Here is a 16,353-nt window from a genome sequence, read left to right on the forward strand (position 1 = left end):
CCTGGACCCTCACCTGGCCTCACTCCTCAGTCCTACACTGGGCTCCTTCAAAGCAGAAGCTTCGCAGAGGCCAAGTCTTACCACGTAAGTAGAAAACAAGGAACAAGAAACTGCACCAGGAGAAAGGGACCTTGAATCCTTCACTCTCTCACCAAGAACACAAAAGTGTACATTCTCAGATTTTATCTCTAATCATGAGAGGCCCTCCTTGAGAAAGACAGAAAGGTAAGGAAGGTGTTTGACCAAGAACTACAACTTGGAAATCTCAGCCATGCATTAGTATCTAGTTCTAAATAATATGATCTTCCAATGTAGCTGACAGCATGAAGAAGCCAGAGAATGCAATCCAATGTAAGTGAACTAATTAATTCAGCGCAGTCTGATACCTATTATTTATGTGCTGAAGAATGTCTATCAAAATTACCTTTGTTTTATCAAAGTTAGTGTTGTGTGTTTGCAGTAGGTTAAAAAAAATAGAAATTTTTTAGATAGATATGGATAGAACCATATCCAACAATCAATAAGTAGAAATAGAAATATATACCATCTTCTCAAACCATCATATAATAAAAACATTATTATTTCCTTTTTAAAGGTGAGGAAACTAAGTCACAAGGAAGTTAAGTTACTTCCCCAAGATTGAAAAACTAATGAGTGATAGGGCTGGAATTTGATGCAAGGAAGCCAGGCTGCCGGGTCTGTGTTCTTTACCACTCTACAAGACTCTTTCTGGGTTTCTCTCATCACATATGACCTGTCATTAGGAAAATCCATGTCAAATAAGAATGACTCTCAGCTACTTCCCTGTAATTACTATGTGCCCTTAGAAAGAGAAATAATTTTAAAGTCTAGGCAAAACATGAATATATGTGAATAACTTGAACAAAACCAAATCCTGTAATCCATTCTCCTGTCTGTCATAAACACATCACTGCTTTTGCTATCCCAGAATACTGACAACTATTTTATTTCATTCCAATAACAAAGCTTTATACACACTCATGATTTAGGTAGTAGCTGAAAATATCTATTTTGTGATCTACTTAACCTAGACTTGACTCTGGAAAGAGGAGAGTATTTAAAATTTATGATATGGAATCTGAAGCTTCCTTTTAAACTGATTTAAAACAAGCTTACTATATTCTCATAAAAATAAGCATGTTATGGTAGAAAATTTTAAAATACAATCTAACTTAAAACTCATGGCCCAGTGATAACCAATACAGACACTGTGGTGTACATCTATTCAATTTTATTTCTGTGCCAATACTAGCTACCATTTACTGGGCATTTAAAGATTGTCAGGCACTGTGCCAAGCACTTATGTTTCCTGTTTAATTTTTACAAAAACCTACAAGGCAAGTACTATTATTATTATTCCTACTTTTTTGGTAACTGAGGCTTAGAGAGGTCTAGAAACTTGCCCTCAGCCTAAGTTCCAACCTAGTACTAGAGGGATTGCTAATCCTATGATCTCAGTGAGGCAGGCACCCCATCTATAATCCCTCCTCAGGCACTGCTTTGGCTAGAGGCTTATCCCTTTTTTCATTTATTCTTTTTAAAGGTGAAGAGATTTTTTTTAAGATTTTATTTATTTATTTGACAGAGTGAGAGAGAGCACAAGCAGGGGGAGCAGCAGAGGCAGAGGGAGAAGCAGGCTCCCCACTGAGCAGGGGAGCCGATGCGGGCCTTGATCCCAAGACCGTGAGATCATGACCTGAGCTGAAGGCAGATGCTTAACTGACTGAGCCACCCCAGGCGCCCCTCCTTTTTTCATTTAAATACAAGTTTCCTGGTTTATTAACTCAAGGTTTCTCAATCTGAGCAATAATGACATTGTTGGCTGAATGATTCTTTGCTGTGGGGACTGTCCTGTGCAATTGGGATATTGGGATGTTTAGCAGCATCCCTGCCCTCTACCCACTAGATGCCAGTAGTGTTCCCCTAGTCGTGACAACCAAAAATGCCTCCAGACATTGTGGAGGGAGAGGTGAGGGCAAACTTGCCCCCAGTTGAGAACTACTGTAGTTTAATAAGCTCTGTAACAATCTTTGGAAACTCATAATATATAGCCCATTAACTAAGACCTTTTTCATAGAAGCAATTCAATAAAGATGATCTACAGATTTCCTTTATAAAGAGCCCCTTTAGAATTCTTGAATGGCTCACAGGTAGGTACTTCTTTGCAGTTTCTAGGTATTCTGCATTGTTTCATGGTGTTCACCTTGAGGCTAATTGCCAAATCCTCTTGACAAATGAATTTTGACAGAACATCTCCTCAAATACTTTTATATGAATCTGAACCATCAATCCTGGAGTCCCTTTTCAAATATTTCTTCCAGTAATTCTAATCTTTCTTCTCATAATATTCTATTTTATACTTATGAGCCCAATTCATCTTTATTGCAGTTCGTCTGAGCTCTGATGTGAAATTCAAGCCCTCACCAAACGCTTTGTCTAACTTGCCATGGTCCTCTCTGGACAGGGGAGATGTCCCTGTAGTTCAGCAAAGGCAGGGTAGTGTTAGCTAATTATGCCCCTATGATCCTAGACTTGTCATTCCACCTACACTGTTAGGATGCACAGCTATGAGGGACCTCATTAAAAATCATTTTGATGAGGGGCCTAAATACCGACAGTTAGCTTCTATGGCCTTCTAAAATCCATTTTACCTCTTGATTTTTTTTTCCACAGTAGTCAGATTGTTTTCTATAGTGTTAATGGATTCACTTTTGTCCTTTCACGCCCTTGAAGAGCCAATTTTCTCTTTAACTATCAATATGCTATTGAAAGGGATTTCTGAACCCAGGCTGCAATGTTCCTCCTTTGACCTCATAACTAAGGAGCTGAGACAGAAAATAGATTATATTTGTATTTCACTAATTACCTTAATTGTCTCCTATAACAAATACCATAAAGTTTCATTTAACAATAGGAACTATCTCAATCCATTTTACTTTCTTCCATGCAACAAAAATTTTGGGAGTCTAAAACACTGACCAGTTCAGTGTCAATAAAAGAGAGAAAGGGGACAAAAACAGATTACATGGTAGTAAACTTTCTTTAGTCTTTCACTTTTGAACCACATATTCTGATTTATCTTCAGTTTACATGGTAGGAAGAACCAATTGTCAAGTGCACTGATGAAAATTGGTGCATAATAGCCTGGCCCATTAAAACTGAGGGGAAAAAAGTATAATAGTACATCAATACCACTGGCAAACGAGATAAATTCTATAAGTTATTAGGATAATTATCAGAAGCTGCTACAATAGACAAATCTGTAAATTTCAATGGTTTAACTCAACAAATGTTTATTTTTCACTCAGGTAAAGTCCAAAGTAGATTGGACAGCTGTCCTCAGGTATGCCATCTGGAATACACCACCTCCACGTTCATTTCAGCAGAGGAAGAAAGGGATAAAGGAAACACACTGGCTCTTAACTGCCTTGACCTAGAAGTGCCACTAGGGAATTCTCTTCGCAGATCAATGTCTAAACCTGTGTGAGGATCCTAACTCAACTAAAAGGGAAGCTAAGAAATATAAGGGGCACAATGGAGTATTTGATGAGCACTAAAATCCGTGTTCAAAAGATGTATTTCCGGGGCGCCTGGCTGGCTCAGTTGGTAGAGCATGCAGCTCTTGATCTCGGGGTTGTAAGTTTGAGTCCCACATTCAGTATAGAGATTACTTAATAAAACCTTTAATAAAAAAAAAAGATATATTTCCATTGTTGGAAATAGCAATTTTTACATTCCACATAATAAAATATTACAAGGAATTAAAATTAAAAGCTGGAGGAAAATACTACTTTGTCACCAAAGGCTATCTCTGTATAGTATTAATATAGGTAATTTAATGTTATTCTCTATGTACTTCCTTATTGCCAAATTCTCCATATCATGGCCAAATACAATAACCATGTATTAAGAATTTTTATCAGGGGTGCCTGGATGGCACAGTCAGTTGAGCATCTGACTCTTGGTTTCGGCTCAGGTTGTGATTTCTAGGTCCTGGGATCAAGCCCTGCTTCGGGCTCTGTGCTCAGAGTGGAGTCTGCAAAAGTTTCTCTCTCCCTCTGCCCCTCCCCCATGCTCTCCCTCTCAAAAAAATAAATAAATCTTTAAAAAAGAAAAGAATTTATATCAATCCAATAAGCTAGAATACAATCCACCTCAGGATTTTGTGTATTAATAAACCCTCACTCGCTGCATGAATGAATGAAAAGGAAACAGGAAGAATTAAACAATGAGATTTGTTACTCTTACATGACAACCCTACTATAATGGAAAATTGAAATTTTACTTACTAATCAAAGAATCTCCATTTCCTATTAGAAAACAAAAATTTGATGAATGAGGGTTAGAATTATAATAGGTGACATTTATGGGTTAATTACCATTAGTCAGGTACTGCGCTAAGCATATCACATTTTTCATCTCATGTATTCCTCAAACTCATACCTTGAAGCAAGATTATGCTGATTTACAGATCTGGAAATTGGAGCACAGATCGTGGAATGAGGATTTGACTTCAGATAGCATGACTCTGGAGCCCATACCCTTATCCACTACCCTCTACCTGTCAATTATTTTTTGGCACTGAAAAATCCTCACCTACATTTACATTCTTCCCAAGATTGCTAATAGAATATAGACTTTTAAGGAGATAGAATAGATACAGTAGATTGTGCTTAACATCCATTCCAGCTTCTTTCTAATGAACCTTCTTTCCAGTAGAGACTAGAATATTAAAAATTGGATTTTCTAGATTTCTTTGTGGCTAGGTTTTTGAGTGTGACTTAGAAGGGGGAAGTGAGGCTGAGGTCACAGCTGTTTCTGCCATCAAGCATGGTCATGGAGGTATCTTCCTTCTCTGTGACAGTGCTACCAAAGATTATTCTCTCACCTCATGGGTGTTGAAGGATATGATGAGGTGCATCCATTTGCTGGTGCATAGTGTAACAGGCATGGCTTGGTTCTGGAACCAGCAACAGTATGTGCAGTTTCCTGATCATGGAGGTTTCCTTACTACGGTAGTTGGAGGTATAACTTTGAAGCTGATGTCTTCCCAATGTCAAAAAAAATAAACAGAAATCCATGAAACATTAGAAATGCATTAAAAAAATATTCACCAGGAGGCTTCTTTTGCCAGACACTATACTGTTCTAGGAGGTGGGAACACAATGACAAGCAAAATATACACATTCCTACAGTTAGGGAGCTTACAGCCTATTTGGGAAAGCAGAAATTAACAAAAATAATAATTACAAATAAATATTTGTTTACAAACTCTAATTACTCAAAGTTCTGCCTGCTTTCATTTTATCCTATTCCCAGGTAGTGAATACCATCATAAATTTCTATAATTCATATTGACTTACTGAATGTTTAGTCCAGTTTATTGTTCTCAACCTTCAAACTAGGGTAAGTTACAATCAGGAGTTCAGATACCAAATAAAGACAAATTGAACCAGTAATGATTACAATGCAAAACGTTCAAGAAGACCTTCTTCTGGCAAATGGCTACAATCCAACAATTACGGTAAGCAAAACTGTTCTCTGCTAAAGACAAAGTGAAAAAAAAATACAATCATGATGTCAGTGCTGTAGAAAATAATTGGTCATATTGACATACTGTTAATGGAGTGTATGTCTCAGTTGAATAATATTGATTCCACTAATGTTCTTTCTAGTGTCAGCTCCCTTTCATTTGTTATACAGCATGCCATCTTTCAGCTTGGAAGGATCACTACTCAGCATTATGATGCGTAATGATTTGGCAGCGGGTGTCTTCAGGCTCAGATCTTTTACCATATGGGGGATTCAGCACGACATGTAAAAGATTGGATTTAGGTACGTCTGAAGACATAATGACATTCAAATCATTTTTCTTTCTGGATCTGAACAGATTATGAGCAATTACTGTATCATTGACTATTACTATATCATTAAGACTCCCAGACAAAAGATAAAGATATTGCTCATAGAGTCATAGGGTAAACCTATGCCATAAAAATGGTTTTTTAAAAAAATAATGTTAGATTTTTATAAAGTTGTATCAGTCTTACTGCAAATAAAGCAGATTTAGATAGAGCTTAAGCACAACTGAAACAACTTTCACTTGTTTTTAACTTTTAATTACATAAGGAGAAAAAGGGAATCAATACGTATATGTATATATGTATGTGTGTGTGCAAGAGATACCAGACATTTAATTATACAAAAATGTTTTACCATTAACAAACAGGAATGTCTACCCAACTCATTATCTATTACCCACTATATACATAATAAACCCTAAACTGTTGCATGAATGCAGGAATATGAAACACAAAAGCAGTTTTAATTGTCACCACTGAATTTCAAGATGATTTAGATTTTCATCCTCGACTATAAAGATTAAAAGTAATTTGAGTTAGCTAGTTCTTATTACCCAGATTTGATACTGAAAAACTCATACTCCCTGATTTTCCAAAATCTGTGGTAAGGCTCAATTTTTTTTTAAAGTGAGGCCCTTCTATTTTCAGATAAATGAATATAACTTCAATAAGAGTGGTTTCATTCATTTTAACCATATTTATGGAAATATTTCTAAAGTATACAATAGATTTTAAAGGTTAGCTTGCATCAGTTTAGTTTTTTAACAATAAAATCTTTTCTTAATTACAAAGGGTATTTATAAACCTCTTGTCAAAAGAGGCTCTGTAAGGTATGCTGGAAGAGATTCTCCCTGCTGTGGGGTCCACCTCTAGGGGATTAGCCAGAGCTGCCTGGTAAAGGTAGGCTTGGTTCCAGAAGAGTGAGCTAAGCCAGTGATTGGGACATGGCAGTGGGAGGGATAATACCTACCATTTGTTGACTACAAAGTATATGCCAGACTAAACCACATGTTAAGTATGTGTTGGATGTCATATGTACATGTTTTCTAAACTTGTAACAACTGGGCATTATCATCCCCATTTTGTGGGTGAAAAATCAGAGGCTCAGAGAGTTCACAACTAGGAAAGGTGGATTCAAACCTCAGCCTGTTGGGTCCAACCCATTCTATCCAAGGAAAGGTCTGTGTTCAAAGTGGGCAATTGTGTGAAAGAGAACCTGAAAGAGAACCGCAAACGACAGGTGGAAACTAATTGCCCTATTTCCTCTGTGGGAACAGGAATGGCAAGACAAGCTGGGAAGAATGTCAAAGCACCAGGTAAACAGGCAGGGTTCAAGCCAGAGTCCTGTCAAGGGAATGGTTAGTATGGTGACTTTGATTTGGGGACACACATGTCCAGTAACAACAGACACACATCGAAGAGTGGGTCTTTGGCAGCAAGACAATTCCAGAGTCCCACCTCCTGGTGGTGAACTGATTCTCCCTGAACAGTCCTTGCCAGGACTGGCTTTTGGGACCAAGTGGCTGGTGCTGCACTAACAGAAGGATAGTGATGGCCGAAGCTAAGAGGACAGGGAGGACACAGGTGGCACTTTGGTTACCGCAGCTCGACGTGTCAGGAATGCTGGAGAGGGCTACTGAGCTGTGTAGCATTCTGCATCATGAAATAGCCGTGGACCACCACACTTTTCATAGTTTTTCTCTCTCCCCTCCCTGCTAATCTACTGGTAGTCGCTTTTTGCTGTCAGTATGCCTGACCAGCAACTTCTGTCTCCCCTCCTCTCCCCACCTGGCCTCTCCAAAAACACACATCTTACCAGCTCGTCTAGTTGCTAGAAAACTGGTAAACCAAACTCGTTTGATGGGGGTACAAATTACACACAAATTATTGGTACCATTCTTTCATTCACTCATTCAACAAACATTTCTTAAGCATTTTTAATCAAGAGTGGCAGGCATTGTGCAGGCCCTTTGAAAAGAATACCAAAGACCGCACGCATTCCTGCATTCGAAGAGCGCATGAACCAGTGGGGATGGAGAGCAGGGAATACAAACATGACGCTGCGGGATGTCGTAGAGACTGTGACAGAGCTCTGTGCAAGTGTGAAAGTCACACAGATACAGAAGCAAAACCATCACGAGAGTTGTGGAGGGCTGTTCACAAATCCACGGCGTGAACTTCTCTACCATACGACAACAGGGACCACGTCTGCCACCTACAGAATTTAAAAGATGAATAGCTAATACTTGTTGAGTGTTTACAATGGGTCAGAGGTGTTCTTCCCATACGTTAACTCGTTTTGTTCTTACAACCTTACAACCAGGTAGCTATCATTTTTATTTTCCTTTTACTTCTGGAAACTGAGCCATGGAGAAGTTAAGGAATGTGCCAAAGGTCATACAGCTAGAGCCAGGATCTAAACCCAGGCTGTCTAATTCCAAAGCCCACACCTTAACCATTTAACAATATTATTGCCCCAACCCTTAGCACATAGAAAAGTGCCCAATAATTAATGGCCAAACTAAAATTAAATAAACTGTGGGACATGTTTTATTTGGCTAAAGGCCTTAGCTTCTTTTCAGTTTGTGAAGGTGCAGATATAAGAGAGGCCACCCTAGTGAGCCCAGATAACAAGGGATCAGTCAATTGTCAATTCAATGAATAAGTACAGTCCCAATATACAAATCAGCCAAGTTCCCAATGTTAATCTATAGGCTTGTACTCTGAAAATATTTCCTCAAATATTATTAAATGGGGCAAAGTGCCCTTTCTACTCACCAAAACTTACTTTAATCCATAATGCTGCTAAAATATCACACCTTCATAACACCAGAAATCAAATATCAAAATCCCAAAGGGAGCTTCTGGTCAGACAAAAATTTTAGGTAAAGGCAAGAATTATTATGTTTACTTTCCCTTCAGTAAAAAATAGTAACATTTATCAAGCACTTATTACCTACTCTATATGTACGTTCTCATTTGTCTTCAAAACAACCCTTTAAAGTATTATTATTATCCCCATTTTGCAGATGAAGAGACTGACACACAGGGAGGTAACTTGCCCAAGATCACAAAACCAGTCCAGGGCAGATGGAGGATTTGGCCCAGACATTTGGGCTCCAGAACCCACATTCTTTTTTTTTTTTTTTCAAGTTTTTATTTATTTATTTGACAGAGAGAGACACAGCGAGAGAGGGAACACAAGCAGGGGGAGTGGCAGAGGCAGAAGCAGACTCCCTGCCAAGCAGGGAGCCTGATGTGGGACTCGATCCCAGGATCCCGGGATCATGACCCGAGCCGAAGGCAGACGCTTAACCGACTGAGCCACCCAGGCGCCCCCAGAACCCACATTCTTAATCATGACACCACAGTGAATACGGGGGGGAATTTTTTTTTAATGTGATAGGTGAAAAAGTAAATTTCTAAGGTGAAATTGACTAAGCTATGGGCAATAAAGAGGGGGGTGGAAGGCGTGGGGAAGAAGATTGAGAAAACACCTAGGAAATGAACAGTCATGCTGAGAGAATAAAGAAACGTGGCAAGGAGATTTGGGATCAGATGGCTCCTGGCACCACCCAATAAGCAGCCTTGAGCACTCAGGAATCTGGGTTGTTCCAGAAGAAGCAGAAAAACATGGAGAGCACCCTTGATTTACCACTTTTAATATGTAGACAGAATGTGTGGGCTTACATTTGTCCTCTTGTCCTGGCCCCCCAAAATGTTTAGGGGTGAGCCTGAAAAATCTGTTAATACAAACTATCCAAAAAGAGTAACAACACACCTGCATTTGCTCTGAAGCAAAGAGGTCTGTCCTAAAAACATTTCATCTCTTCTAGAGAAGGTAAACTCCTCAGCATCATCAGAGTGGGCCTGGGTCCTTCATTAATGTCTGCATCTGTACATAAAGAGTACTATCAAAAGGTATATGCATAAAAAGTGAAACTCAAATCGACACACAGAGGCTGGGATCAAGTCCTTATCTCTGAAAATAAGACTCTAGAGTCAAAATAATTATAATAGACAAGAGTCATTTCTAAAGAATTTAATTACCTGAATCAATATCTAACATTTTTTTTAAAACGTGCTAATTGACATCCAACTTTACTGGGTTTTAAGCCTGTGAAAACCATACCTTTGGTTTAGAAAAATAATTATAATGTACATATACATACCAGCAATTACATTCTAGGCAACAGTTTAAAGTGTTTTATATTTACTAACTCATTTAGTGTATGTTTATGTGTCTGTCTCTGTCTCTCTGTTTCCATCTCTCCCTCTCTCTCCTTATATCTAGTGTGTATATATATTATATGTAACATGTATGTACATATGTATATGTATAGATGCATACATAGTATATGTATAGATACATATATATACACACACATATACATACATGCATACATCTATCACACACACATGAATGTAACCAGGTCAATAAAATTTAATTTATGCTAATCCAGGGATAATCAACCTCAGCACTACTGACATTTGGATCAGATAATTCTTCGTTTTGGGGGGTTCTCTTGTGCATTGTAGGACATTTAGCAGCATCCAGGTCTCTCTACAGGTAGCAACTCCTAATTGTGACAACCAAAAATGTCTCCAGACATCACCAAATGTCCCCCGGGGTGGGGGGGGGAGGAGAGAGGGCAAAATTACTGTCAGTTAACAGCCACTGATACATACTAACTCATTCTGTATATTCATATTCATGTAGAGGGGGTATGTGTGTATACACATTTCTATTACATATTTTTGGTTTGGGAGGTAATGATGTATAAATGTATAAAAGACAAATATGTATAGATAGACAAATACATAAAATCCTTCAAGATAGGTGCTACTATTAACATACACATTTTACATGGGGCACCTGGCTGGCTCAGTCAGTAGCATATCGACTCTTGATCTTGAGGTCATGAGTTCAAGCCCCACATTGGGCACACCATGTTTTATACATTTTAAAAACACAAAAACACCTTTTACAAATGAGAAGACTGCAAATCAGAGAATTAGCTTGACTATAAAAATATTACTTAATTTATAAATGCCAAAATTATTGTTTTTATAATAACCAGCATTTACTCAGTATAAAATGGTACCATCATGTTTGAGAAATTGTTTTGAGAGTCAGAATTTAAGGATTTCCTGATTTATTCTTAGGTCACATGGTGTAGTATCAACACTGTCAAATCTTAAGATAATAGAGCCATAATCATACACACATTAATAAACACAGCACTTTACACACACATTACAAAACACATATTACACACTATGTAACACTAAACAAGTCTCATACACAAACGTGTGTATACATATATTTATACATACATACGTATTTATAACAATTTTGCAGAACTTGACCTCTTTGGAGAGAAGAATCCAAATAGAATTTTTCCTGAATACAAATAATTTTCAAATAACTTATTGAGAATATAAAAAGCAGTCTTGACTGCTTCTAGGATTGTGTCACAAGCAGATCTCCTGGGTGATCTAAACAGGTGTGTTCTGAAATACACACATGCCCTGCTGGTGGTAAATAATACCAAGGCAGCTTAGGGATGTCCTCAGGACATTATTTTCAAAACGTAATCATGTAAACTGACAGGCAGGGAAGAGCTCTTTAGAAAAGAATGGTAAGTATCTGGAGCCCAGAACATCAAAAAATACTGCAATTTTAGGGGACACGAGCTAGGTTTCCAGGGCCAAATAACTCCCCAAATGCTGTTAACAGACCTCTCTCAGAGTGCCTCATCTTGAGCCAATCAAATCCCGCTGTGCTTTCCTTCAGTTACTTGAAGCCTATCCTTAGATTTCAGCAATACGATAGCTGGGAACCTGAGCCCTGGCTAAGGCTGCCCTTGGCAATATCCCTTTATTAATTCATCCCAGGAGCCAGGGTTGAGCTGTGCGGGGAAGAAGAGAAGATGCCATTGTGTCCTCCCTGGCAAAGACAAGACAAGTGCCAGCACTTCACACACAGAGACATGCTTGTCCTGCCCTTCAGAGAGAGCTGTCCGCCTGCTGCAAGACCGCATACAAAGACCCTGGAGGAGTAATCATTTTGAAGTGCAATTTTATTGCAGAAAGGCCTGAGTCTACTGTTGCCTCTTTACAAATGTCTGCTAATACACTCCTGTCACAGACTGACAGGTGCTGCTACTCTCCCTGCAGCCGTTAGGGGAGAGACCTCGGGAGAACAGTGATCTCTCAATGGACGGCAACAGCCCGGCTATTTCAAGACCTCACTGCATTTTAAAGGTGTTATTTGTCCTCACAGACGTATAAATCACCACAGAACCTCTTTTCTGAGGGATGAGTTGGCCTGTAGGATTTCTAGAGAATTCCAAGTGAACTGGTATCACTATGAGGGCTTGGTACATCCAGCCAGACAGCCAATTTAAGTGACCCTTTCACAATTACATTTCATAATAAAGGGAGAGAAAATTTCCAAAGATTTTAAGCCATTGTTATAAAACCAATTTAATATAAGTGAATATATCTTAATATCTTAACAAATGTGGCTTCCAATAGTTTAATATAGCGGAAATATTAAAATAAGGCATTTTCCTTTCTTTTTTTGTTTTTTTGATTCTGGAGGGCAAGCAAACGTATGAAGGAAATGTACTGCTACTGCAGTGTCCTACAGCAACAACAGCAATCTCCTTCCCTTCATAAGAGCTTCCTTTCCTTGTAGAGTTTGAATCTTTTATAACAAACACGTATTAAAGATGATACTTTTACTTTGAGATGTTCTTATCTGAATGGAGAAGAGGACTCTATTTCTACTTGAGAATCTCATTACAATGAGTTCTTGAACTAGATACTATGTAAAAAATTTAGCTCATTGCTGAATTTTAATGTCCATAGCTGGACAACTGAAATTCTCCTTCTTGCATGTCAATTAGATTTAGTTCTCATGGTTCTACCTTGTGGTGTCAACATTCACAGATGGTTACTCTAGGGATGGATGCATTTCAGTAACAGTTTGAAATGCCCCTGGGTAATAAAGAGTGTAAATGATTGCTGGGCCTTTGAAATAATGCAATCAGAGTGTTAGTGGCTGATAGGATACATCTGTGGACAAAGTCCACATTTGCGTTTTGGGCCCTGTCTGCGCTGTGGATTAAAGAAATTTTAAAGAAATTTTAAAATATGTTACCTGAAAAAAAATAATAAATGTCATTCAAGATACTGGATTTTAAGAAAACCACAGCTTGTTTTTAAAAATCACATTTCAGAGTTAAAAAAAAAGGTTAATTTCACAGATGCTCATCTTTCTGCCTAATTGGAGAAACAATATGGGGTAAAATACTTGAATTAGAGGAAAACCTGAAATGAGATCATTTTAACTGGATACAGGATAAGCAGGAGGCTTATCCACAATGCATCAGTATGCACATTATTTCGTGTATGATTAAGTTGACTCAAAGTACCAGGCTCTCCTAGACTGTGCACAGGATATCAAAGACTTTCCTACTCTTAGGAAATGGAAAATCTACTTTGATAGAAAAGATTTCATGCATACAAGACAGTACATAATCAAGTATTGAGTTATAAGCAGTCCAGACAATAAGACCACAGGAATTTGGGGAAAGGAAAGAACAACATGAGCTATAGTCATTGGGAGTGCTCAACGGAGAAGGTGGTTCTTGAGAAAAATTAATGCAGAACTACTTTAATAAGACTAGTAAAGTTACAGATTGAATATGAATGTGGCAGATAAAGGAAATACTAGTTACTCCAAGTTCAGGGCTCACATAGAGGAATGGTGAGCACTGAATGTCAGACTAAGGATCTTGACCTTGACCTGACAGGCATGAGGAGGCTGCTGGCGAAAGGAAGGATTTAAGTGGTGTTTAAAAACTGATCTAACAGTATAGACCAGAGCAGTAATCCTTAATCAAGGGTACACATCAGAATCACCTGGGAAACTTTCTACACTAGAACTTGTCTTTATTTTTGGAGATTTTCAGATCACTCCAGAGATTGTGATTGTAATGGAGATCAGAGGGTGTATATTTAAGAACTATTCTTCAAGTAATTCTTGGTGTGATTTCTGGCTGTAAACCACTAAGTGGAGAAGTTTTAAGCCAAACAAAAGCCAAAAAATAAAAAATGAAGGAAAAAAAAAGCCCTCTTAGGAGAATATTGAAGGTATTCCAATGAGAATCTGATCTGTGGTCATAGCAATGAAAATGGAGAAGAAGGAAATGCTGTCAAAGATGAGTTCATGGTATTAGGCCTAAGTAAATGGGAGAATTTTGGTGACACAGACAAAATTAGGGGAAAGTTAGTAACTGTGGGACATGAAGCCACTGAGTAGTCATTCAATTGGCAACTGTGTCTACAAAGAAATAGTGATGTGAGAGGTCAGGGGTAGAAATGTGCCTCCTTGGCACAAAACACTGGAAAAACTTATGCAAATGAGTGAAAAAAGAAGAGCGGAGGCGAAGGACTGAACCAGAGCCCATTTTCACAGAGTAGGGAAGATACAGATCATTTAGGGGACTTTGGAGGAAAGAGATGTAAGAGGAGAATGAGAATAGGGTCATGGAAGCCCCAGGAAGGAAAGTCATTAAAAAGCATTAGGTCCAGGGCGCCTGGGTGGCTCAGTCGTCTGAGCAGCTGACTCTTGATTTCAGTGCAAGTCATGATCTCAGGGTCCTGAGATCAAGCCCCACGTCTGTTTCTATGCTCAGTGGGGGAATCTGCTTGAGATTCTCTCCTTCTGTCCCTTCCCCTAAACTTGCTCACATGGGCTCTCTCTCTTTCAAATAAACAAAATCTTTTTTAAAAAAAACATTAGGTCCAAAATATTCACTGAAAAGAAATTATTGACTTGTTTAAAATAAGGTCTACAATGAACTTGAAGAAGCCCATAAAAAAAAAATCTTAGAGTTGCGGAAGTCTTAAATCCACCCTCTGACTTCAAGCATTGGGAATCTAATAAACATCTTAATTGATTTAATGTTTTTAAATTTCCTCTTCTGAAAAAAAATAAAAATAAACAAATTTCCTCTTCTGTCAGAGCAGTCTTATTTACTCACTTGCTAAGAGCAGTTTTCCTACTGAACCTCTTGAACATAACAATAATCCTCACAGATCCAGATGAGCAACCAAATCTAACCAGATGTGACTGTGTATTTTTTTGACTATGTTAATACTATATTAAGTAGGTTTGATTTCTTCAAAAGAATAAATAAATAAATAAATAAATAAATAAATAAATAAATAAATAAATAAATAAAAGGTTATGTTATATGCCTATAGATATAACTCCTTAAGTAGGAGAACTTATTCTCACCAGCTCGTATCTCTGTTTTCTCGGGGCAAATCTTTCTCCTTGGCTACAACATAATAGACTAGCTGCGAACACATAATCCCAGGTACACCAATCAATTTTGCCCTCCCTGGCAGGTAGAATTGGGATTTAAAAACACCTGTCTCTGCTGACTACTTAAACTGAAGCCGTGTAATCTCAGAAACTGTGGAGCATTCATCTTCCACCAGGGCTATCAGGAAAAAGAAAAAGGAAAACCAGAGGCAGGGAAGAAAGAAATAGATGTGCAGACAGAGGCAGAGTCTAGACCTCAGAGTCTACTTGGATATTCCTCACTCCGTGACTCCGTGCACTCTCAGTTGCTTTCAGGCTCTGCTCCTCTCCTTTCTGCTGCCTGCTTCCACCACTGGCATTTCTGTTCCTTTCTCCCTGTTTTACAAACTCCCAGAGGGTAAATCTGACCAAGTCTGATTACTCATCACCCAATGTGAAGTAACCATAATGTACAGTTACCAAGCCTAGGGATGCCTGGAAACATGACCTCCAATTCATCTAGTCTTGCAATAAATATTGTGCAACTCATTATGTTTGGGTTGGCATATGCATTTCTCCAAATTAATGAGAATGAAAAATGTAAGTGATTTAAGCAAAGCTATACTATAATCCAGTAATCATATTGTATACAAGTAATTAACGAGCTGTACCTGCTGAGCAGGCAGGCAGGCATCCAGAGGCTCCAGAAGAGTCAGAAGGGCTGTCAGGGTAAAAAGACTGCCGAAGAAAGAAGGTGAGTGCCTGTCCACTAATGGAATCTGTGCAGGTTCCATGAGCAGCAGCTGTACCGCTGTGTGAGCTGGCCCATATACTTCTGTCTCAAAACATGCTCCACTGTCACCCACTTGTACAGAAATTTCCAGTCACTTATATCTCAGTATTTGTCACGTCAAGGAAATCTAACATCTTTAAGCAACTGTGTCTATTACCATCATTCCAACAATGTCACCATCATCTGCTTTGATGCCTACACAGAAGACATAAGCCAGTAGACCCTACATTTTTTGGAGCATTTGGCAAAGTACAAAGATTTACCGGAATTGCTGAGAAGCACAGTATACAGTTTATATTAAGATTACAAGGCAGGGCTATAATTATCAGGAAGAGTCAATGAATTTGCTGGGAGTC

At 38.5% G+C, this 16,353-nt stretch overlaps 1 protein-coding gene across 17 annotated transcripts in view; it reads right to left on the reverse strand.

The window, feature by feature from the left end:
• BICD1 (BICD cargo adaptor 1) overlaps positions 1 to 16,353 on the reverse strand; it is a 220,266-nt gene that overhangs the window by 164,826 nt on the left and 39,087 nt on the right. For 2 of the 17 annotated variants that reach the window (XR_010411558.1, XM_064591419.1), the window contains exon 2: positions 4,910 to 5,067. The exons of the other annotated variants lie outside the window; for them this stretch is intronic. Coding sequence is in view for 1 of the 2 variants with exons in the window: in XM_064591419.1 (XP_064447489.1) it covers positions 4,910 to 4,972 (63 nt within the window). In the remaining variant the exon portion in view is untranslated. The remainder of the gene's footprint in view (positions 1 to 4,909; positions 5,068 to 16,353) is intronic. 17 annotated transcript variants of the gene reach the window in all.

Source organism: Mirounga angustirostris, unplaced genomic scaffold (genome assembly GCF_029215605.1).
Source record: "Mirounga angustirostris isolate CCGP_5_RB_7025 unplaced genomic scaffold, mMirAng1.0.hap1 SCAF_5, whole genome shotgun sequence".
Classification (NCBI taxonomy): domain Eukaryota; kingdom Metazoa; phylum Chordata; class Mammalia; order Carnivora; family Phocidae; genus Mirounga; species Mirounga angustirostris.